This window comes from Porites lutea, chromosome 10, assembly GCF_958299795.1.
Source record: "Porites lutea chromosome 10, jaPorLute2.1, whole genome shotgun sequence".
Taxonomy (NCBI): domain Eukaryota; kingdom Metazoa; phylum Cnidaria; class Anthozoa; order Scleractinia; family Poritidae; genus Porites; species Porites lutea.
Window position 1 is genome coordinate 1,476,434 of NC_133210.1, and position 25,798 is coordinate 1,502,231.

The 25,798-nt window shown below is 38.0% G+C and overlaps 1 protein-coding gene across 1 annotated transcript; it reads right to left on the reverse strand.

Moving 5' to 3' along the window:
* Window positions 1-1,670: 1,670 nt before the first annotated feature.
* Window positions 1,671-25,798, reverse strand: LOC140949810 (leucine-rich repeat and calponin homology domain-containing protein 1-like). Its single transcript, XM_073398941.1, has 20 exons — window positions 25,573-25,798; window positions 25,304-25,451; window positions 22,679-22,805; window positions 22,050-22,155; window positions 21,729-21,865; window positions 20,685-20,750; window positions 19,095-19,147; window positions 18,597-18,672; window positions 17,948-18,169; window positions 10,415-10,590; window positions 9,864-9,962; window positions 9,541-9,583; window positions 8,805-8,903; window positions 7,477-7,512; window positions 6,632-6,724; window positions 5,990-6,044; window positions 5,464-5,564; window positions 5,084-5,221; window positions 4,705-4,782; window positions 1,671-3,810 (listed from the first exon to the last, which is right to left on the reverse strand). The coding sequence occupies exons 1-20, from the start codon at window positions 25,706-25,708 to the stop codon at window positions 3,709-3,711; spliced, it is 2,091 nt and encodes a 696-aa protein (XP_073255042.1). The 5' UTR covers window positions 25,709-25,798; the 3' UTR covers window positions 1,671-3,708.

Consider the following 25,798-nt stretch of genomic DNA (forward strand, 5'->3'; position numbering starts at 1 on the left):
TGTGAATAATGTTGAGAAAATAAACAATATTTCATATTGAATAATTTGTCTGATATGTTTGTAAATAATATTATTCTGCATGTACTGGTTGCCTGTGCCACAGACGAAACTTAAATCTGGTGAAGTCTGTCTGTGAAACAGCACTGAAATCCTTGGCCATGATTGGCCAGTTGAAAAAGCCATAACTGATTTGCCAATGAGGATGAAAGGAAATGCGAAACGCGCTTCCGTTAATTCATTGAGTCCTTTTGGGGGGTCAGAACAAGGATTTCAACACTGCTTAGCAGATGTCACTGAGGTTAAATTACATCTGCAATGCAGGCTACTATACAGATGATTGGGTGATATGTCTGTGTGACCAGACAAGGTCATACACAGCACAAAAATTTGGTTTATCTACTGAATCGGTTTAGTCAATTTACCATGGTAGAAAGATTGAAAAAAATCATCAGCTTTTCAATGTTTTTGACTAAATCAACTAAGACCCAATTTTTTGTTACTCCCCCACTGATGCAGCACTACAGTTTCTTTAGAAACTAACCCCTTTCTTCATCTAGGTCATAGACAGGCACATTCCAGGGTCAGGAGCCTGTCAATCAAAATCGCTGCTAACTTTTCAGGTCCGGAAAGTTGTGTTATGTTTGCCGTGTTTACATTCAAGATCAAAGTTTTAATGGTTTTGAAAATGACACAATGAAACTATCAGTTAACAAAACAAATTTGACTGGTCTGTGAGCTAAAATCCGTGATACTATTCAACAGGATTTGATTTTAAAATTTGCCTTCAGGCCTGTAAAGTTGTCAGCACTTTCGAGAAACTGGCCTGATGCTGTCTTTCTTTCCCCTAGAGGATCTCTCTCTTTCTCCCAGGGCTGGGAATTGGAGAGACCCTGAAAACCTGGTCAAGTCATAGCAAGACCAGGAAGTCATGAAAAAAATAACAGACCTTGGCAATTCATATTTTCCCAGGACATCTGGATATCGATTTACGGTTGGAAAGTCTCTACAATGGCCACCTTAGGGAGAGAAGAAAGTGGCTGTTGTAGAGAGGTTTTAAGCAAGAGTCAATGTATGGATTTTTTTCCGCTGGAACAGAAAAGGTGGCTGTTGTAGAGAGGTGGTCATTAGCGGAGTTACAACTTTAGCAAGATCAAGAAGGGTCAAACCCTTAAGAGATAAAGCTCGATAAACATAAGAAGTCCAGTGGCAATTTTTTCTTTGTACAAGCACCGGGTACTTGCCAAGACACTTAACATTGAATTATTTTTAGTAGTTTCGATAATTTGGTCTACAATAACATTGAAATTAGAATTCAGACCTCTGAGATGTTTGATGTGTTGTCTGGAATAGGATCAGATAGAAATAGACTGCGAGCAGTCTCTCTTTTGCTTGAAAATTAATATAAGCGTGCGCTACAATGCAGTTTTGTGAGCTGCAAACTGTACAAGCACCCTCATCACTCGCGACTCGTGGCCTCGCCGCAAGTACACTTGCATTATTGCGCGCACTTTCACTGGTTGTCGAGCAAAAGAAAGACTGCTTACAGTCTAGATGGAAATGGTTACAGTGAAGGGTCTCAAAAGTACCACCACCCTCATTAAATAATTGCCCCCATCCTCCTCCCCCACATGGAAACAAACTTGAGAATGCAGAAAACCCACACACTCCACTCTAAGACAGAGTAGATATAACTTTTATTGTTTTCGGTGAGGTTTGTATTTGAAAAATTTTAAAAATAGTGACAAGATTATCATTACCACTTCACAAGAAAGACATCTCACTTCACTGAGAAATAATAATTATTATATTGGTATTTCAATTCAAACTACAAGAATATTTACCAATAGCACTGGTTGCTTTTACAACTATCTCGAGTACAGTTGTAAAATTTGACATTCTTTCTACAAAAGACGGTTTTGTCATACTTAGTTACAGGCCAAGAAAGCAAAAATTTTAAACTCTACAATGAACAAGTTCGAACCAAATTGATCAATCACGCAGGTACCTAGTGCAAGAAAACAGGTGCGTCATTTTTGGTTCAACTTCTGGTTGCCTGGGGTAGTAATATGACGCTACTTTTCTAATTTACCAAAAAGCAAATTCAAATCAACAGTGGAATTCCGCCTGCGCGTCTTCCGCCGCATTGAATGCTATATTTCCGCACTTGACAGAGACGGTACATTTTATTTCGCAGAGTATCGATTGCTTCAGGTGGGTTGCTTATTTTATATCACAAGATGCAGGTCATCAGCTCTGAGCAGCACGCGTTTCCGCACGAGTTCCTTGAGAAGGTTGGAAATGCTTACTAAGCAGGCTAAGGTCGTCTGTTTAAATTTAACCGCCTTTGGCACCGGTTGCGCGGGTTTCAACGCCATCGGTAAAGGTTAAACACTTCTCAAACTTGGTACCGTTGCGCGTTTCCTGACAGCGTTTTGGTACGGCGTATAATGCGATCACCGAACGACTCAATATAACAAACTGAAAAGACCTTAGCAATATAACACCACAATGCAAAGCTCCCACAATAGTTTTTACAACGCCAAGATACAACCGTTCCCTGCGCCGGACTTGGGTCCACAGCCCGACTGACTAGTGATCTAATTGGCTGTATCTCGTGACCGAGCACCTGCAAATGGCCTATTGGTCAGCTACGCGCTCAGTTTGGTTTTGTAAGGTCCCTCCAAAAGTTTTTGGCTAGTTCTCTGAAAATTGCAAAGTGGGATGAAGCAAAATCAGCGCGACAAATATTTTTGAAAGAGTATTCTTTGAACCTTTGGTCGTACCGAGTTTTTACTTTATCCCTCTATCCCAAGCTGGAAAATCCGAGGATCGTTACAAGATAACCTAACAACCTCATTTTGATCGAAAAACATTAGTATTTTCAGGTTTTACGGGATTCGTCAACAAATTCAACCTATTAAAAGCAACCTAAAACAGGTTTAACACAAGGCCGGGGGTAAATTGTAATTATAACCACCATAAACTGATTTAGGACGACAGACCACTCCGAGTAGATTTTAACACGTTCTTGGAATATCATGACATCCGCATTTGATAATAACTGTAGAATTTTCAGTTCGAATGAAACTGAATAAACGAGGAAGCTATTTCACAATACAGACGGTACAAACTAGTTTATAAAAAAATTTTTAAAATTTTAGTATCATTTTCAGAATTGTTTAAACATTTTTACAGACGCGCTCAACAAAGTCTACAAAAAAGATACGCAGAAAAACTGTAAGTATTGTGCTGTTGCAAAAGAAAAAAAAGAATTTCTTTCGAATTTATTTTATAAGCAAAAACTTGTCAAAATTTATTTCTTTGCAAGGCGTAAAGCAAGCCTCGGACTAGCCAGGCTAGCCTCGGACCTTCCACGGAACTCGTGGATCCATGCAGAAACAACATACAATAATAAATTTGTGTCAGAATTAGCCGTAAAAAGTCCTACCTAGGACTCTTAACGGGATATCTACAAACCCTAAAACCTCAATTTTGTTCCTTTTCTACAAACATAACCACTTTTTACACGTAAGGTAACAATCACTAGTACTCTTATTCAGACAATTAAAGGAAGCTGGTGATGACGAGCTCCTTTTCATTAATTTTAAATAAAACTGACTCTTAGATATTGGAAGTTACGGCTATGTTGCCACATAGCTTTGATCGGTACAATTTCTGATTTACAGCAACCGCGTCCGTTTTCTGCTGCTATACTCCCCCATCTACATGTTCCAGTAATGATTCTACAGTCTGGCAAACTCTAAGCGGACTTTTCTCCTCCAGAATGTCGGATGGTGTACAGAGCTTATCCTAACAAAGAAAACAAAGACAGGATCACCTTATGTAAGAAATTTTAAATAGCTTCGGTGACGGAACATCTTGGGAAATTTCCTACAACATTCGGAAATCTCTGGGAGTCGCTGGGACGTTCTCGGAAATCCCGTTCATGACAAAACGAAAATCTCACGCATTTGATTCAAATAAGGGTTAGAAGAAAATACTTCTCACATTGGCTGAATACGTGCATTGGAGCGAGGGGAACTAAAACTTTATCGGAATAGTTTTTACCCGGTGGATTTATTGATAAGTTTTTAAAATGAAATGAAAACGAGGTCCCAAAAGTCGCACGAATCTACTGCAAATTGAAGAAGGGATGATGTTGGCTATACTAAACGAGCTGCTTATGCCATTAAACCGTAGCGACAGTTCCATTCAGAACAAGACTAACTTGTAAACAAATAAGTAGTCTAGTGTTCCAACACATCTTAGCCCGCAAAACGTGCACTTTCTTGGGGCGCGCAGATTCTTAAGTTAGCTCCTCCAAAAACCACAAGGAGTAATGGAGACAAAGTAGAGAGAAAGAAGCATTTTCGGATTAATTTAGGTTTCTGGGAAACTGCATACCTATCCCTTCCCTAAGTCAACATTAACACTTACTTCTCACTTAAGGCAAAATGTTGGGTTAGGGGAGGGGTAGGTAGATTGATCCGTATTTTCTTCCTCCACCCCTCTCCCCTCAATTCGCTCTGTCATCCTAATAAGGTCTTCCACGTGGATTGCTATTTTCAACTCCCCTAAATTTCCTTACGTTTTCAGTCAAGGATGTCGACAACACTGAGCGCTGACCTGCATTACAGGCTAACTGAACCCGTTGTATCTTTAAAACTTGCTTTCTATACACTGTCAAAAGACAGTTTTGTTTACCTTGGTAACTCCAAGCTTTCTGCAAGCTTCAAGAAAATAATCCACATTTTTCTGACATTTAGGCATTGTTAGTTTAGGCTGCAAAGCAACAAGAAATAAGATGACCATTCATGTGTATTTAAAATACACAGCGCCTCAATCAGCACTCAGCCTTTCTGCAAATTAACACTTGAAAACATTTCTGAGTTGTTCCCAGACTCTGTTTCAAACGAGGGAAAGTACGAAGCTTTGGATATCAAAAGGATATTCTGTTCTTATGCAAAGAAATAAAAGGTTTAACACATGACTACTTTCATTTAGAAAGATAGCGGTTTTTGGAATTCGGAGAAAGTCTTTTGTCGCAAGAGCATTCACTAATACGAGTTACCATTGCACTCACCACGCCTGCTGAGGGAATGTGAATGCTAGGTATCATTCCTTTCCTGATGTTATTAATAAGATGACAAAGTACTACACCATCAGCAAGTGACGCCAGTAAATCATCTGGTAAGGTGACTTTCAGACGACTCTCAATACTCTGTGGATTAAACAACCAAAAAAAGTAACAATTCGTCTATGCCGTTAACATACAAAGAGGAAGCCAATGATGGCAAAAAATTTGCAGCATAATTGTTAACTCTTCCCTTTAAAAACATGTCTCAAACTCACGTCTTTCCAGTTAATGGATGACATTGGGGCCATATCGGACCGTCACTGGCCAACACACAACTACAATGCCATACCTGCAATATGATTTTAACAAACAGCCACATAACTAACCTCCCGTAGTCTTTCAAGTTGTTCAAATTCTTCTCGAGCACTGTCGTACATTCGCTTGATTGTAAAATTTGGATTGGCCTTATCTCTGAAAGACGCTGGTACTGAAAATGAAAACAACATCACCTTAAAAAAAATACTTTCAATTTTCACTCTCTTCAGCATTAATTTTTATAGCATGAAAACTATTACTTCACACGTATTACTTCATGACAAGGTTAAGAATCCCATCTGGAAGTAGGCAAACTAGTTGGCTACTTACAAGCCTGGCCAAGGAGTTGAACACAGAACGACCAAGAAACAGCTCGAGCCAGTGGTCAGGACAGGAAATTGAAACGCGGTCCTCAAAATTGCAAGTCTTACGCTCTGACTACTCAGCTGCGCTGCTTCCTTTGAGAAGCCTCTCTTCCCCCTTCCCTCGTACGACAGTGACTACAAACTGCATTACAGTTTGCCGGCAGTCACTGTCGTACAGGATTGTACGTGGGCGGGCTGGTCCAGTTAGACCGCGGTTTAAACAAATACTTACGGGAACGCACTAGAGAGGCCGGTTTTCGCGTCTGAATGTTTGCGAACACTAACTCCTGAAATATAAAACAATCAAAATTAGTCATTATCTGCTGTAAAATTATGTACCTGCAACATAAAAAGATTACAATTACCGTGATTCAGAAAACGGTCGAAGCGATCATGGAGCAAAAGGTGTCTGGGTGGGGTGTAGGTTTTTAGCCAGGATATCACAAGTATAACTCAGTGTTCACTTCAAATGGATCAACTGTCAAGCTAGCAGTTTTAAAACCAGGATATAAACAATCATTTTTCATCCATCTTTACAGACACTTATATAATGAGATAAGATAGGTTCCTGAGAGTAAGGTGAGCCAGTTTAGATTTATATCTCTACGGTGACCGGTCGTTTCGCGAACGTCCTGTTCACTAACGTCACAAGTCGTTCCACTTAAAACCCAAACGAGCACTGCGCGGGTATATACCTCGTTCTTTCAGCCATAACACGAAAAAGTCCGATATACATGTACGCACCTCGTTCTTTAAGCCACTGATTAGGCGAAAGCAGTAAGGGAACTAACCTAACACAAATGCGAAACAACTTAGGAGGTTTGCGAACAAGACGTTGGCGAAACTACTCGTAGACGAACCAAATCCAACTCACCTCCCATTCCCCTTTGTCCTGTGCATTGGGTTGAGAAGTCTCACTGCCTTCAAAAGAAACTGTTGTTCCACCAGTTCCAGATCCAGCAAACCTCTGACATAAAAAGAAAGAACAATTAACTTGACTGTGACTTCAAAATGCAAAATAAGATGAGCAGCTCGTGGTAAATACAAGTCAAATTACTTTTCTTTTACAATCAAAACCTAACATGCGCCAACATCATCATCTTGTTCATTTTTGGGCTGAACAAACAAGCAGACCTCTAAAACCCAATTTTCTAGTACTGCAGAGAAATGGCATTTCAACACTAGAAATTATTACTTTGAAAAAATGGCAAGAACAGTCTCGAGTCTCTGGATATTTTGCTTGTGTCAAGTAAAGGATTGCACATAGGCTACGACCTAGACTTGCCAACAAGTCGAGCTCAAATTTTTTCACGAGTGCAAAGCGCGAGCGGTAGTTTTCTGCGACAAAAGCGAACGAGAGAGATAAAAGTCCTTCGCGCTGGGGCCAACTACCGGAACCGGAAATGAAAAGCGAAGGACTTTGAGAAAGTCTAGCTACGAGCCAGCTCTCCATATTGGGGGAGTCGCGACAAGTCACGCGAGAGCCGCACGCAAAGGGGGACGCCGCTCACGCGTGCGTCGTCTCGCGCTCGCTTCCCTCCCTAATTGGAGAGCTGGCTCGCAGGCTAGATTGCACACTGAAATTTTCCCATGAAAAATAATAAAAAAAAGGGTTAATTCACCCACATCCTGTTCGTGATCGTGATAAATGAAATCAGAGATTTCACTGGGCTTACAAGAAATGATAATAAATGTAGAACCTAATAAGAGGTAACCTACCAATTTACTTGATGTATCTCGAACATTTGTCGCGTGCTACAAAGAAAATACACCAAAATAGGTAATAAATTATTGGAAAAAAATTGATGAGATGCTCATGATAATTTTAGACATCTACGAAAAATGGTGCACTAAAACGAACGAACAAACAAATAAACAAAACAAAAGAACGTTTGGCCTTACAAAGCTTTAAGACATGGCCCTCTTGGCTGCAAATCTAAGTTCTACTTGTTTGAACTGAAATAACCATTAAGGGGCCGACCATTTAACTCTTGGGGGGGGGAGGGGGGATTTCTGTTCATCGAGAATTTTTTTTTCTAGCAATCTGGTGGGCAGGATAATTTGTTCCCTTTTTTCCCATAAGCTTTCTATTAAATTTGTGCTGCATGCAATTTTTTTCTTCCGACAAGCGCTTGCAGGAATTTTTTTTTCAAAATCAACCTCCCCCCCCGCCTCAAGAGTTAAATGGTCGGCCCCTAAAATACGACCGCCACTGGGCCATGAAATTGCGGACAAACTAATAAGTTTAGCGAATCACACGTGTTGTTAAGTTTGTGTCCAAATAATGTGGTCTGGATAAAAAGGCGCTTTATATTTAATGCAGTTTACAAAAGGAAAACCCTACAAGTCGAAATAAAGAATACATTTCTATTTTTAAAAAAAATTAATTATCTTTTTTCAGGCTAAAAATGTTAAAATGTGGGAGAGATGAGAAACAGAAGCCTCAGGCTGTGTCGATAAGACCAGCAACGCCCTTACCAACACTGAAGTACTCTGTATTTTAGAGGAACAACGTTATTAAGCCCTCTCCCCTCCCCCCTTGTTCTTCACAACCAATTTAGACTGTCTTAATTAATCTCGACTGTAACACTTCAAGTGGATTGATCCGGGATGGTTAATTCACACGCTGGGATTTCGTATTTGTTTTTGATCTTCAGCTGAACGACCGCCAAGTTCATGTACCTGAGATTTTCCACTCAACGTTCTTGTTCTTTGTGGAGAATTCAAACCATCTTCAGGTTGTCTGTTGTTACTGTTGTCGTTGTTTTTTTATTTCTTGCTTCCTGTTCCAAAACAGGATGTAGGGTACCATAACTCTAAAATGTTTCTTCTTCTTTTTTGCTTCTGGCAACGCATTTTGCTAAATTAAATAAGAGCCCCATCTCAAATAAGCCCTCTCTCCCCAGACTTGCTTAAAATAAATAAGACCCGCCTAGCCCCCCCCCCCCCCCCCCCACACACACACACCCATCCCACCAGGGGAGCTTTAATACAAGAGGATTCTAAAAGATTTTAAGGGAGATATGTTTTCAGCATGCCTGCCTTACCTTGAGGCGTTGTTCCTCAAATTTAAGTCTAGACAGTTGAGCTTCTCTCCTGCTTTGCTGCATTAGGGCTTCTCTCTTCCTTGCACGTAGTTCCTCTTCCTGTACAAAAATACTAGCTTGAGAAAACAGCTTACATGTCACTACGCCACCACTGATGTCGCCATGAAATGACGTCTGAGAAACAAACGCTAAAATTCCATACTGATGACGCGTGAGATCCGGGTAGTGTTTCTGATTGGATGAAGCAAATTTTCAACCAATCAAATGCACTACCCAGATATGAGGTAACGACACGTCATCAGTATGGAATTTCTGCACTCATTCGTCAGACGTCATTTTGCAGGGACTTTGTTTCAAATAATTCAACATCCGTTCTTATTTTCTTCATGTTGTTGTCAGTAGGATTGTATGTGTTTGGCTCATCTCTGCACAATGATGAAGCCTAATACCATGTCCTCTCCCTGTTTCCTTTAACCCCCTAATTTCAGTTGTTCTTACTGCTTGCGGGAGGCACTTAATTAAAGGGAAGTTTGGGTAGGATGTTGGCTGTTTTCTCAGCCTACAAAAAAACAGTGGATAAAATGACATAAAGATGTAAAATATAACTGAATTAGTTTAACAATCCAAGAAAGAATAAGAACCAACCCTGCACTGCTCATGATTTCACCCAACAAAAAGTTGACAGACCAAACGTAACAGAAAAGCCAAGTAAACTGGTGAAAAAAAAAATACCCACCTGCCTGTTCCAAGCTACATCTGGAGATTCCATAGGAGGAGAACTAAAAAGACAACAAGAATTTTGTTTTCATCTCAATTTACAATCACGCTGGAAGGTGACAAGGGTCTTCATTTAGAAGCCCCTAAATTTTATTGCCAAGCTTCAAAACTTATCATCGATTATTTTGTTCATGTAAAATTCATAAAACTAACGGTACCATGTGAAGGTACTCCAAAAAGGTTTCACTCAAATTTTCACACAGAGGCCTTAAAAGTTTCACTCAAAAAACAAGAGCCTAAATCATGGAATTACTTTCCAACTGAAAAGTTTGACTTTCTTACGTTGGTTCCTTGGCTGAGCCAGACCTGTTTAGTACTTTGTAGGTTGGGCGATTTGGTGGAACCGGAGGCTTCCCACTATCTCCACCACCAAATCCTTTCCTACAAATATTGAATTAAAATCAAAGGGAATTGATTAGAATAAGTTTTAAAATCCCTATAGCACTGTATACTTATTTATTACTACTAGTACAATCAAGATTATCATTATTGTTGTTGTGGTTCTTGTTATAAAAACCCTTGGCTTGTTACAAACCTGCATACCAAATTAGTATTTAGTAGAAATGATTATGAGAAGAAGGACTGAAAGCAATGACCACATGAATCCTTGCCCAAGGGTTCAGAATTTTTTTTAGAGATTTTAGAAAATAAGAACTTGTTTCAAATTTTAGGCTAAACAGGTTATTGTATAGATGGGGCCTAACTGGCACATTTTAGCCTAACAGGTTCTTAGTCGCGGGTTTTTACTGTATGTCTCGTATGGTTCTTGTTGACAAACAATGAAAAGGTTTTTAAGAAAAACTGGATGAAACTTTCAAAGATAACAGCATTACCTTGGTTCAGGAGTGCCATTCTTAGCTTCCATTTTCCTTCTTATTTCTGCTTGTCTCTGTTGTTGTAACTCTTCATGTTGTGACTGCAATTTTCTCGCAGCACTTCTTCGTTCCTCTACCTGTCTCTCCTCCTCTTCCCTCTTCCTACGCTGTTCAGCTTCGATTTGTAAGAACTCCTGTTTTAAAAAATTATCAAATAATTATCAAGAAGTAATATCAATATCATCATCTGCCAGCTCTGAACAGACAGTCAGCTGCAATATTCAGCAGGGCTACCATTTATTTTATTTCTGCTATTTAAGTCTTTTAACCCTATAAGTCCCAATATTGACCAACATCATATTATTTTGTCCTAACAATATCCAGAGATTGTCAAGAGCAAAGTTTATGAGAATTAATAAATTGATTACAAAGAGATCAATCTTTGATCTTTTAATCAAATTCTCTCAACTAATTTTTTTAAGGAAATGTATGGACATCAGTCTGGAGAGTTTGTATATAGATACTGGGGCTTGAAGGATTAAGTCCTTCTGGACTGAAAGCTAGCTTATTATGGGGGGAGATACCCTTTGAAGGTTGGGGGCTTCTTAAATTTTCAAACTCCCAGTCTGTTGAGCAGGAGGTCACAGGTTCAAACCCCGGCTGGACCAACACTTGGGGTCTTTAAATAACTGAAAAGAAAGTGCTGCCTTTGTAATGAGATCTGCAAATGGTTAGACTTCTAGTCTTCTCGGATAAGGACAAAAAACAGTAGGTTCTGTCTCACAGCACTTTCACTGATTGTTCTTGTGGGATGTAAAAGAACCCACATCACTATTCGAAAGAGTAGGGGTCATAGACCTCGGTGGTGTGGTCAACCCTTATAGGTTGTGGGATTGGGTAGGAATGGCACCTCGCATGGGACCTGAATCCTGTTTGTGCACATTCCCTCTGGACAGGCCTGTGTCCGGAAAAGCTGGTAAAGCAAAGTAAAAACTTCTTAACTCATTCTTGTACTCATGACAGTCAACTGTCTTTCAAGACAGCCACCTTTGGAACTGACATTAAGTGAAATTTTTACAAAAATGTACAGAAAACAAAGAAACTGAACATGTTATCCATCCACCATTTGTCGAGGTATCTTTATTACACAGAATTAGGGACATTACTTATACTACATAACAGTCAGGACAGGTCAAGTGTACCCCCCCTCCCCTCAAGATTGCATTAATGAATTTATTATTCAAAGGTTGAATCCATCGGTAGTTGTAGATCTGCACTCTACATATGTAATGAACAGTGAATTCACACCCGAGGTAGTCATGAAATTTTTGCCAGCTCAGTTTTCTTGAATTTGATGCAAATGTCTGCAAAACGATTTTATCCATTCAAAGATTTTTCAATCTGACCGAATACAGAGGAGTTATGATGAAAAATTCACTGCTCATCACAGAAGCAGGAATGCAGATTTGAATTTGAGACTGGTTGCAGCAACAACTAATGGATTCATATTTCAAATGATCAATTCATTAATGCAATCTAGGGAGGTACGCTTGCCCTGCCTTGACTGTAAAACATAACTGCCATAAAATATTAAGCAAAACACCCGCATGGCAGTGGTGGCCACAACAAGTTGAGGCTTGTAGACCTTCCCTGCTTTCCTGTGAAAGAAGGTGCCAACTTAAGGCTTGGGTCGACAAAATCCTGGTACATAGATATTATTTTCTTAAACTGGTGACCCAAGTCTCTACCTTGTTTTATTGTGCGTGCTCCCTAAGGCAAAATGCGCCAGGGAAATATCTATTCAAAGGTGTGGCTTTAACAGAGGATATTCAGCACCAAGTCCAGGGATGAGGAAGGAAACAGGGGAGCGGAGACCTAAACGTCAACGTAAAGGTCCTTATTTTATGTTGGTAACTCTTAACAGTACATGTTAGACTGACCAACAATGGGCTCATTCACCCCGCACCCGCTTTCTTTCAGTGCTGTTTCACAGGTGTTTAAAGCTACTTACAGGTACAATGAAAGGAAAGAAGTCAAAACAAGGATTTGAGGTCTCACATGGGAATCAAACTTGGAACCTCCTGCACAGATGGCAGTTTACTAAACAACTGTATTAATCCTTGCTCCTTTGGGCAAGGAGAAACTTGGTCCTGAATGGTTCATTTAGACATTTTCTTTAGAAACGAAAAAACAAAAAGTAGAAGACAGAGGAAACAGATTTCAGGCAGTCTAATCTATGATTGTAAAAACAAACTTCTCAACAACAATAAAGGGCAAAACAGTAAACATGGACTGTTTTATGAAACTCCTCACATAACAACACAATTAAGTCGGATGGAAAACTTTTATAACTTACTTTAATAGTAAAATTTAATAGTACATTAAATTCTGTTGTACCTCTGAATCACGAGAAAGCAAAAATAGGGGTATTCTTTTAAAACAGAGTTTTGAATAATTAATTCACTTTTATTAATGAGTTAGATAAATCAAGCATAACAATAAACACTAATTTGAATAAGACTTAGACAAAACATACTATACCTTCTATAAATACAATTGCTTATGATATCAATACTTATAACTTACTTCATAACTTAACTCAATGCTGATAACTTATACACGTATTAACATGCTGAAACAAATGGTGCAACCTTTCAGAAAAAGTATCAAGTGAACCCTTTAACACAAGCGCTGCTCACACATTTCTGTATGACTCTTTCAGTAAAGTAGTATATTCACAAAACCCTCTAACTCAGAATGATCTAAGTTCTTGAGTCCAATTCAAAATAATGTTTCGTCTGAGTCCATCAATCTTCTTAAGTAAATGACAGCAGGGCTAATGCGAGTGGTAGAATTTTAAGATTTATTCTCTACAACATCTTTTGTAAATGCTTGAATTAACAACCAGCACTAGCATGTATTAAATCACCTGGTATGGAAGGGGTGCTAATTTGAAAGGGGACACTTTTTTCCTGTGTATCCACCTTAATTTATGTATTGCTATCCTCACCCACTGTTGTCAAAGAGGTTAAAATACTGTATATGTAGTACCTTAATTCATTTTTTCTTGGGAAAAGGGAGTATTAGAATGGAGAACTTATTTCATAGTTGTAGGATTGGTGGGGGTATTAACTTAATAAAGGCATGTATTTGAAGCTGGGTGCTAATTTGAGCATTTACAGTAAATGGGTTTTCACACCACAAGGAGGAATATGGTGTTTTTGCTATTGGTAATTTAAGTTTTATCTACTCAATAAGTCAAAAATAATGTTTGTTAAATGAAGGTACGAAAAGTTATTACCACTACAAGTGTAGTTTTAACACAGTACAGAAAACGATCTATGAAATCCAGGAAATATTTGTTTTTCTGTCATACAAGTGTTTTTTTGTGTAACTTGTATGGAAATCCAAACATGTTAGTTCAAAAAGGCCATCACTGCTGTCAATAAACTTCCCACACTTTTTAAATACTAATGGCACCAATTCAATATGCTCCTTTTTCGAGAACATTAGAGTACAAAATACTTTAAGAATGATTGTTTTTCCTGCCTAATTTTCAAGACATTGGATTAATGCAAGTAAAAATCTCAGAAAAAATTCCGTACAAAGCTTCTGTGATACACATTAAGTATTTTTGTAAGAAGAATATAATTTATTATGGTTTAAAGAGGAATACATGGCAATAAATCATTACTTTCTTTTTAACTTAAATTTTCTCTTATGTATTATAATATACTCTTAAGTTAATGGCATTTCTGTCCATATCTGACACAAACCTTTTTTACCTTGGACACTATTTGTCAAAGATACATACTCAAAAGTCGTAGACCAGACGATAAAATGGCCATTTGTCTTGAGGTGAGGTATCTCATTAAAATAAGATTTTTACTGTCGTGAGTAACATTAATAATCCTAATATTAGATATGGTTCATCTTTTAGTGTTACTATAAATAAAAATAAATTAAGTCTAATGCTTATATATTACATGTAGTTGTGGGAGACTTTGGACCAGCAGTTAATTAAATCTCAGAATTTCCAGCACAAAATGGTATTAACGGGAAAATGGGGGCTATTAAAGTTTACTCTTGGAACTTTAGGGAATGAAACAGAAGCTGAAAGCGCTCTTCCTATGAAGAATATCTTGACATATTTTGTCTACAACTTTCAGGAAACAGCCACTATCTCCTCACTCCATAGAGAGGCACTGAAAGAGTAGGAGTATAAAAGCATACAAAAAAGGAGTTCTTGAGGCTAAACTGGAATTTCCATGCAGGATGGTGGCAAGGAGGAACAAGTTATGGCTATTTTCTGAAACACAACAACTTTAAATTAAACTACCGGTACTCACAAAATATTCACATAAACATTATTTAGAGGTGTCAGTTTCAACAATATCTATCTTGCAAATGGCTTCACAAGAGGTGATTTATAATGGGAGGACTTATCAGTGGATCGATTGGAAATTTGACTCAAGTTCCTGTGTTTTTCTTCATTGAAAAGCCAGACAACAAATACGCAGATCACAGCTACAAGTAAGGACAGGAAAACTGTCCCAGGATTGAGGATTGCATACAACAGAACAGCTACAAAGGGCCAAGCACTTTTGCTGAAGACTCTTTTCCACAGAGTATGCTGCAGAAGAGGTTGAGCATTTATCTGCAACAAAAGGAGAGGCAAAAGTTACTGTGCAAGCCAATCATTTATGAATTACTTCCTGGAATTAAGTACTGTCACTTCCCAACTTAGTTCCAAAAAGTAATGCACTGTTAATGGCCACACAGAAACTTGAGCCTTTGACACCTTTTTTCTTTTAAATTTGCCAATTTTAATTTCACTCAACAAAGGTTAATCTGGTTAGGACTTAGCTGGATGAATTTTATTTTAAGTTAATCTGAATCACCTAGCTTCAAGGACAATATTATTTAGAGCGCAAGCATGTGTGACTATTAACCAATAAAAATATTAAAAAGTTAATTTAAGAGTTAAACGTTTATCAAAGAAAAAAATATTTACACTTTTAGTTAATCATTATTATCAAGTGTTACAAGAGCTTTGTCTTAAAAAGGGATACATCTGACTAGTAATAATCTTGATAGCTTTCCATACCAAGAAAACTAACCTAATATGCATACAGCTGTACTATTTAAAAAGTTGAGCTATTAAGAAGGGTTGCAATTCAATAAGGGATTTACATAACACAATGCCTTGTTTGACGCACTCAACCAAGGGTTGCAATGTAAATGCTGATAGAAGTGAAAAGCAGTACTGTTTTCTTAAGAAGGTTGAGCATGATCTTCAACGTGAACATAGTCCTGAATAGGACTGTTGTTTTGACAACCTATAAGATTAATCATCTTTAGAGTCAAGGTGAGTTGTATCAAGTCAGTTGATGGTACTAGGCTCTGATTATTGACCTTATTGATCAATTAACAAAGAAGATTCACTTTTTGATTAGAAGTAATTTTATATTATGTCCTTTTATAAAAGTAAATGTTAATTTTTGTTCACAGTGGAAGAGCACTTAGCGTTTCCAGCTAGTTTGCAGGCACTCCACACAAATAATCACAAACAAAAAATCTAAATAAGACATAACATGATTACCAATCCCAAGTTACAGGAGGTAAACAGGTCACTATTTACATGCAAAGCTAGGAAAACTTCAGCTAATAGTCAGTGCAGGACTATTTAACCCTTAATGTGACAGAACGCACTGAATGAAAATAACAATTTTGAAGTCATTGTCAAAAAAAATCATCTACCTGTAAATCCAAGATTGTAACTATGGTTTGCCATATACCATTTGAAAGCTAATTAAAATAATTACTGTTCTACCAGAGTCCATGCTAAGTTTAAACATATTGCTTGCATTATTGCCACAATCATGCTCAAAGTCAGAGACATCACTATCATTGAGAACATCGTGTAAAATCCTGTTTGTTTTCCTGCCATGCGTAATCCCTCTCTAAATGTTTTCGTGATTTTGTAAAATGGCTCAATTTGAGACTAAAATGTAAAGATTTATACACCTACACCATACTCTTCCTGCCATTTAAGTTAAAAACTCCAAATAAAAAGGCAAATTCAAGTGAAATATATTGAAAATGACTGAATGAAAAAATGAAACACTCACAAACAACCTCAAATGAAACGACACTACAAGCTGCCTTGAAAGCAGTTCCATGACATCATAAGCGCTGATTATTCTGCCCTTTAAGGTGCTAAGTTAATCATTAATTTATTGTAATCATTATTTTTTGCATTATGTAAATAGCTCAAAAACTCTGGCTGTCACGTTTATTTTTTTCTAGTTTCTCTGATGCAGCTGCATTTTCATTGTGCTTGCATCAGGTTCTATGAAATACTGCTCACTAAAATGGTTTTGTTAATGGCTGCCAACAAAATACACAATCTCACTACAGTGTCAGACAGGGAATGTTAAGGCACACTGTATGCTGGTTCTTACATGTACACAATGAAATGATAATAAACATTCTTCCAGTTTCAAATTACTTTTTATGCAGAGCAAAAGTTCATGTTTAAAGAAATAAAAAACAGAACTAGAGTAGCCCAGACAAACTTAAAGTCAGGCGAATTGCTGTTTGTGAGAGTTTCATAAAAAATGCCGTAACATCTTCTCATGAAAGCTATCCCCTCTTCCATGTACCAAAGTGAGAAAAGAGCAGTGGTAACAAAGACTGTGTTAACACCCTTTGTTATGGCAATTCAAGGCCCATACGTGGTTGAAATAATGGAAGTTAATAAATGACTTTGTCATTATCAAATAAAAATTTACTGTGTGATAGTTGTATGCACATTCCTTGGGGTGGTATGCTTATTGCTGGCCTTCTTAGGAATTCTGTCAACACTCCAAATGAGTAAAACAAATGAGAGAAGGAAAACTGATTTTATAGTTTAGAAGAAGTGGTTGCCAATGAGAAGTGGTTGATTCCAGAGGGAAAAGGTCACAAATCTAAATGTTTATTTTACTGGTAAGGTAAGGTGAGGTTACAGCTCAGAGCTTAACCTGGTTTCTGTGAAAGAAGTGATTGTGGATTTAAATTCCTCCTTGGGGGGGATACCAAGCCACTGCAGGGTTACCCCCAGCATTAAATTTACTAGTACACATTTATAAAATTGGGTGGGGTGATATACTGTGAAAGTGAAAGTGTCTTGCCCAAGAACACAGCACAATGACCGTTGCAGGGCCTGAACCCGAACCTCCTAAAACAGAGTGCAAAGCACCTCTAGAGCACGGCACCTCCAAAGTTGACCAAGTTTTATAAAACATTTTTTGTGTGCAACTAGAATGAATACCATGAGAAACCAAACATGCGTTAACCAGACTGCTCCCCAAAACAGATCATTCTGGTATTGAAACACAACATTTCATATTCGGTGAGGTTAACTACTCCAATTAGCAAAACCAGTGGACAAAGTTACATTATTTAGCTCGCATGCTCTAAACAAACTAACTGAAAGAACTAACTGGTGCCTGTCATGCTCCAATGGCTACCCAGGCAGGCTAAAACAAAATGAAAAATAAAACAAACCTTTTCAAGTTCCTCTCCTTCATTAAACTCTTCATCTGGCCTTGAGGGTACCTCCCCTGCCTCTCCAACCTCACGGGCATCAGACAGTAGTTGCTGAGCTCTTTCGATCTCCTTCTGAATTTCACGTCTTTTTTCTTCTGTTTCAAACACATTGGACAGTGGAGGTCTGTTCCTCTCTCTGTCACGCAATGAACTTGATCGATAACCATCTTTTTCAAATGCCTAGTGAAGAAGAAGCAGGGTAAGAAAACCAAACAACAATCTTCCAGTATGGAAATTTCTTATTTGGTACACACAGTCTGAGATGTGCTGCTGGACAGGCCAGGGGTTTGTTTTCCTAAACAGGATCTTGATTTCTCGTACAGAGAAAGCACAGTGAGTATGATTAGTAAAAATAATAATATCATAATGGTTGCCTCCATTGAAATTAGAATTAGAGATTCTGCAAGGTCATTTGATCCAGAGGCAGACTACTCCAGATACAAATAACTACTGACAGCTGAACAGACCCCTCCAAAAAATAGTATGTTAAAGTTAAGTTGATGTGAATCTGTGGCTCTCAAGATATAGGATCTCTATTTTATCATGTGACCACTTCAGCTCAAAAATTGATCGGGATGCTTGCAGTATAAAGGCCATGAGCACTCACCTCCCGTTGAGAAGCATTCCGAGCTAAATCCAAAGAGAGTGATTTTCTGACTCTGTGATTTTCCTGAGTATCATCACTGTAAAATAAAGGCCAAGGCAGTACAGTGAAATACAAAAACAAAGAATAGCCAAGAAAAAGGATTACTAGAACTGTCAGATAAACATTGATCTATTAAACTGGGACAAAACAACAGCATGTTCTTAGGCTAATAATCAACAAAATGAGTTTTGAACTTAATGGCTCGAAGTTCACTCCAACGATGAAAACTTGACGAAACTCTTCTCAAGCATACATGCACGCCTTGTCATAGGTTTCACATGCTCCTACTTGAAACGCAATAAGACTATTTCTAGCCACAATTACACTCAATAATAAAAGTAAAATGTAGAAGTTTGCGGCCCTTTATGATAACCTGTACAGGTTATAAAAAAGAGTGCTCAAAAGGGAAATTAGGTTGGAAGACTGACATGCTGAAGTGAAAACAGAATTAACACAGACCTTGAAGATCTTGCCATAGGATATTTTCTAAGACTTCTGTCAAAATTTCTTCTCTACAAGGAGAAAAAAAAGTTGAATGATTATCAACAGAAATCTTATATCAAACTTCCTGATCGACTGCAGGCACCAAATGGCCAGAACCAAGGAAAAGCAGGTGCATCCACTCTAGGTACGAATCATTCTCAGATAAAACCAGTTATCAACCTAGCTTGGTCCTGAATTTCGACTGCAGGCACCAAATGGCCAGAACCAAGGAAAAGCAGGTGCATCCACTCTAGGTACGAATCATTCTCAGATAAAACCAGTTATCAACCTAGCTTGGTCCTGAATTTCCTTTCTTTCCAAGGGGCTGTTTTTCGAAAGTACCTCAACTTTTCGGGCACAGAAAGCTGTTTTATGTTTGCTGTGTTTGCACTCTAGAAAAGTTTCAACAATTTTGAAAATGATACGATGAAAAGCAAAATTGACCAGTTTGTGAGCTAGAAACTGTACAACTATTTGACAGGTTTTGATTTTAAAATTTGCCTTTGGGCCCGAAAAGTTACCAGGCCTTTTGAGAAAGGGGTCCCTGGTCCTATTATCATTTATGAGAGACAAGGAAAATTCTGGTTTAACCTGAGAGTGGATTTTACTAACAAGATCACTGCATTACAGAGAATTCAGCACTGTTAGGGTAGGGATTGTACAAAGTTCTCTTCAAGACCAATACAAATATCCTCAACAAAGCAATCAGTACCATGGTCGTGACAGATGGAGAAGGTTTAATATTTTTGTGTCATAAATAATGTTATTGTTAAATTGTCACATGGAACAAAGTACTTAGTAAACTATGTTCACACTGCACCGGACATTTTGGTTGAAAATTCATACATTTAGGTGATTTGTTTTTACATGGAACCACCTTAACTGTGCGAAAATTTAGATGTCTAGATGTCAGTGCTGGGTGAACAGAGTGAAAATATTGAACCGTCCTGTGTAAACAAAGCAGCTGGTCAAATTTTTCAGCTGATCAAAAATTCATCTGGCGTCATGTGAAGGTAGCCTCAAAAATAAGGCAATTACTGATTGTGAATTCAATTAAGACAAAAATAACACTGGGCTTCTCCACTTGACCTTTTCCACTTTGTATTCTAGTTCTTTAGAGCGGTTTTCATTTGAGTGTCGAAAAGTAATTGGTTTTGCACTTTCTACACGATGCGATTGGCTTAAAAGATTCGCGCCACCTTTTCATCCAATCAGAAGTAAAACCAAAGCCAATTGTGACGCGCTCGCATGCATTTTCCCGCGCTTTGCGTCAGCCACATGTAATTACTTCGAGTTTTGATTGGTTCAATGTATTGTCTGTGTCCTTTGTGATTGGCCAGAGTAATTACTTTGGTTTTGGTTTTACGACACTCAAACGAAAACCACTCTATGGAGAACTGATACCAACGTCATTTTTAAATTAAATAGCCCTCCCCCCCCCCACCCAAAATGAGCTTGAAATGCCACCCCCAAGGGGCTTAATAGAGGATTTATTGTAACTTACAGAAATGAGGTGAGTAGACACAACCTACAGGTATTTCAGTAGATAGTGGTACAGGGACTCACCTTTTCTTGTTCATGTGCAGATGTACTGAGGTATTTGAAAATATGTAACCTCCCTTTTGTGCAAACCTGAAGTAGCAAAAGGTCAAAAGACAGAAAGTATTTCTTGAGGATTCACTGTGCAGTTACTGTAACCAGGTTAACTGCTTAATAAGTAAATAAATAAATAAATAAATAAATAAATATCCTCTCCCTTTAAGGCCTTTTCAGAGATAATGAAACAACTAGTTCAAAAAATATTATTAAAAATAATAGGGTTAAGAATCCCCTCTGGTAGCAGGCCAACCACTTCGCTATTTACAAGCATGGCCAACAAGACTAGTGTAAGAGTTGAATCCAGGACTGTTAGAAACAAATCCAGCTAGCATATAAGGGGGAGTTGCATTCAGGGCCTCTGGATTTTAAGTCCAGCATCATCGCTGTGCGACATTAATATCGCCTCCGTGATGTCAGAAACTATAAATAATAAGTATTTAGAAAAAAAAGTGTTGCAATAACCATTGAAGGTTTGCTCTTGTCAGTGTTGTGTTGTGGTGTCTTTCCAATCTTTTGTCTTACATCGCAACCATCTGCAACACCACAGCCCAGCTCATCTGTTTCTGGTTTGGTGAAACTTTTGCTAGGTTTTAAAATATTTCAAACCAGTCTAATTTTTACATCTTCAAATTTCTGACTACAGTGAGTTTTGCCTTTATAACAAATCTGTCATGTTTGACCAAGCTTTTTTCAGTCAAGACTGCTTCACCTTTAAGGGTCTGTCATGGCTATCTAGCTCATTGTTTTAATAATGCCTTTAAAACATCCTTTTTTGCTAAGGGACTCAACGTTAGGGAAGAATTTACTTGTAAATGACAAAATCACAGCTTCATATCAAACAAATCTCTCTCTCAAAGCCCACATCAACAATATTTCAAAGTTCATTATTTTTGTTTGTAACATTTTATGTTACAAACAAAGATAATGAACTTTAAAATATTGTTAGACTAAGAAGTTTTCAAATCTTCATTTTCAATCCTGAAGGCAATTGTTTGAAGATCATGCACCTACCTGGGCAGGAGGGGAGGTCAGAGGATTGTGAGCCAGCTCCAACACAGAAAGACTGGTGATAAGCCGGTATGCAGGCGGAATTACTGACACTTTGTTATATGAAAAATCTAACCTAACCAATTTTAATTTACTAAGTTCTGCAAAATAAAAAAGGAAAAACAATGCATTTACAGGGTTGTCAAAAGTAGCCAGCTGCCAGGAAACATCGAAAGAAGGTAAAAATCAATAAAAGTTTGACTAGCTTAGCTTCTTCATAACAATATTTTGAATAACAGCTGATGAAGAACACAAATAAAAACAAGTAAGTGATAGTTATCTTACCATCGGGTAAAACTTCTAAGCGATTCCTCCGTAGGTTCAAATCCTTTAGAGATATCATCTCTCCCATGCTATTGGGCAAGTGGACTAATTCATTTGAACTTAAATCCTGTGTAGAAATAATAAACCAAAACAAAAAATATCAAATTATTTCTGTGAAACTCAAAAAACTGTGAAGACTACAAAAAAATGTTTCTGGAATGTTGTTGAGTTACAAAAAAAACATACAATGATTTGTCAGAAAACTATTGCTGCAAGTAGTAACAGTAATTATTAGTCTGTTGTTTTTAGTGTCTGCTGGTATATCATGATCTTTTGACTCTGCTATGTTGGTAACTACACAATCCATATGCACAAAATATTTCAGGTGCTCTTAGTTGTTTACATTTCATGGGAAAACCCAAACACTGTAAAAGCAAGAGCAGTGTAGCGATTCCATTATGTAGACATAAGTTTCATGCTGTTTTTAACTTCTAATGATGGAGAAAAGCGTGGTAATTCTGTGGACTAAAATCCTACAAATATGGTGTGACCATTCACACAAACCTCTTCAGTAGCACTTTTGCAAGGTAATATTAATTTATTTTAACTAAATTTTTTATTCATGTTTGAAGGAATGGAGTATAACTCACCAAATCTTGTAATAATGTTAAAAGCCCAATTTCTACTGGGAGTGTGCTAAGCTTATTGTTACTCAAGTTCAGAACCTGCAGTGGTAAGGAGCACAGCTCAGTTGGAAAGCTGGTTATCTGGTTTCGTCTACAGATAGAAAAGAAAAGAAAACAATAAATGTTAAACAAAGCTTTTGAAAAAAGCATCTGTATTTATGCAACCAGTCCACTGATGTGGGACTGATATCCCTTTGTAGCCAAAAAGATGGTACACTATATTTTGTATTGAGTATTTGGCCTCAGTGAAGACATGGTGTATTTGGCCTCAGCTGAGAAAGAGTCACACCGAGGATAAAACTCCAGCATGTATATATTGGGATAATTGTAATAAATTATTCCACTGCCCAGTCAAAAGGTTTCATAATAGCAGGCAGGATAACCAAGGTAGCAGGGAGCAAAGGCTTAGATTTGTGTGGTTTTTAATGATGGAGAAATGTGCTGGTGGCAGGATTAGCTCAGTCGGTAGAGCGCTTGACCTCAGCGGGGAAGGTCACACAATCAATTCCTGGGACCAGACCAATACTCAGGGTCTTAAATAACTGACAAATGAAGGCTCTTCGTTTGCCCTGCAAACAGCTAGATCTTCCAGTGGTTCGGATGACCATGTAAAATGGCAGTCACGTCTCCAGTAGGAGACATAAAAATAGTGTCCCCAATTAGTACTTTCGTGCTGAGCACATTGACACACAAATGAAGTGCATTATTTTATTAAAGTTTTTCCTAAATACTTTGTGGGTCTAAGTTTTGAGTAGATAGCTAATAATACTTTCACTGAAAGCAGCAAATTTGCTGGCTTCAAGCTTATTTTGACCGGGCTGCTTTACAAACCAAATTGAAGGGAAAATGAAATTATCATGCATAATTTGCATGATATTTTTTCACTATGCAAGCACCAGATTAATTGTCATGTCTGCACCTGGACTACAAGACAGTGCAGAATGAGTACGTTAATTATTGCAAAAAGCCTAATGAATGACAGTCAGCTCCACATTATTATTATTTTATCTGTTGTTATTACAAATCTGACCAATACTGGCCAAATTTGTCAAGATCTATGCCTGAGTTATCACTATATGAATTCTGATCAGGCAGGAAAATGGAAACTGATACATTGTAGCAGATTATCTAGAAATGCTCCAGGATGACACAGCAGGACATTCATTTGAAGATAATGAAACAATCCTTCTTCCTGATTTAGAGTTTACAACCACTACATAAATTTTGTCAAATGCCTCAATAATTTAAGGGAGAGTTCTTCTTCAGCCATTATTTGGCTCCATCTATAAGGATGATTCTTCCAAGTGGTCAGGGTTTCCATAAAAAACATTTCAAAGTCCCATAAAAATAAAATAATAATAACAAAAATAATAATAAATAAGCAGGATGGTGTGGTTTAAAAACAGTGGAGATAGAGTACAAGCAAACCAAAGTGAAAGCAGCTATAAAGCTATATAGCAATCAAGAACCTACACACTGTACACTGCGGCTGGTTTGGGAGTTTGAAGAGTACCCCACAATCAAAGACCACCAGTTGTTGGTAAAGGAGGCTCAATGTTATGCAAATGTGATGGGGATCTCCTCAGACAATAGTCATCCTCAGCCCATGTATAAGGACAGGGATGGGAAAGACATTTCGTGTGAAAAGGAAAAGAATGAGCTAAAGGTAGCCACAAAAGAAATGGGTCAAGATAAGATCCAAAATGAGAAATGGCAAGGAAAGCTACTCATGGCCAGAGAAGAAGACCAAGGTCTGGATAGAAGGCATGTTTTGCTTGGTTATGGGAGTGGTCTGTGTGCCCTTTTTACACAGTGGCAGGAATGTATGAGCTCTACGAGCAGCTTCTACCGACTAAGCAGTCTACACCAGCAAGAAGATAAAGACCTGTTTACCTGATGATGTGATGTGTCAGTTATGTTGGAAGTGCCCAGAAAGCGGTCCACATATCTTTGCTGGCTGTTCAGCTTTAGCACAGAGCAAATAACTAGAAAGGCATAACTCAGCCTTGAAGGTGTTATTTTTTGAGCTTCTATGAGATCTTAAGCTAACTGACAGTGTTCCACCTTGGTACTCCCCAGTGCAGCCAAAGTCACTCTCCAACAGCTAGGATGTGCAGGCCCACTGGGATATTCCCATGTTTGCAGAATATAATAAAGTTAGGGCCAAAAGAGTGGATGCAAGGATAGTAGATCATCAAGAGAAGACAATAACAACTCTGGAAATGAGCTGCCCTTGGATCCAGAATTGAGAGAAGAAAGACAAGGAGAAGGGCCAAATTTTGTAAATGACGAATTGATAGAAATACTGTCAAATGAAAACCAGATGGCTAAAATAATTTTAAAATAATAATAATGATAATGATAACAATAATAATATTTAAAATAATAATAATAAGTACATGAAGATTTAAGCTAACATGATCCTCATCATAGACTGTCTAGAGGATTTGGATTAAGCTTAGTAAGAGAACTGTTAAGATCAGCCTTAATAAATAAGTGACCTTTTGTCAACTTAATTTATAACGGATTATCATGTGTTCAACATAAATTACCAAATTATTTATTGCCACTTTTTATTCAGCCACCCACCTTAAGTTAAGCACTCGGAGAAATTTCAGTTCGCTCAGCTGGGACTCTGGAACTCCTCGAATTGTGTTGTGGTATAAATCAACTTTCTCGATCATAACAAAATCAGATAACTCAGCGGGAAATTCTGAGAGCTTGTTCTTGGATAGATCTACAAGATAACATCCAACAATGATACTGCAAGTACCCAAACCCCATCACAGCAACAAAGAGCGACATTCAGCGATGAACTGAATACAATTCAATATTTAAAACTTGCACTTATCACTCACCTATTTCAATTACATCTATAAGTTCGCAATCGTCCGTCGGATCTGGAAAATCGCGGAGGTTTTTCAGGCTTAAATTTAATCTTCCGGTCTCCTCTGCTTCTTTGAAGCATCTTTCTAGCGGCATGCCTCCCGACATGGTCGGGTTTACATGTTATAAAGAAGATATTGGCACTTTCACTCGTCGTTTCTTTCGCCGATGCGGCGACATCTTGGACGTCCTTCAACC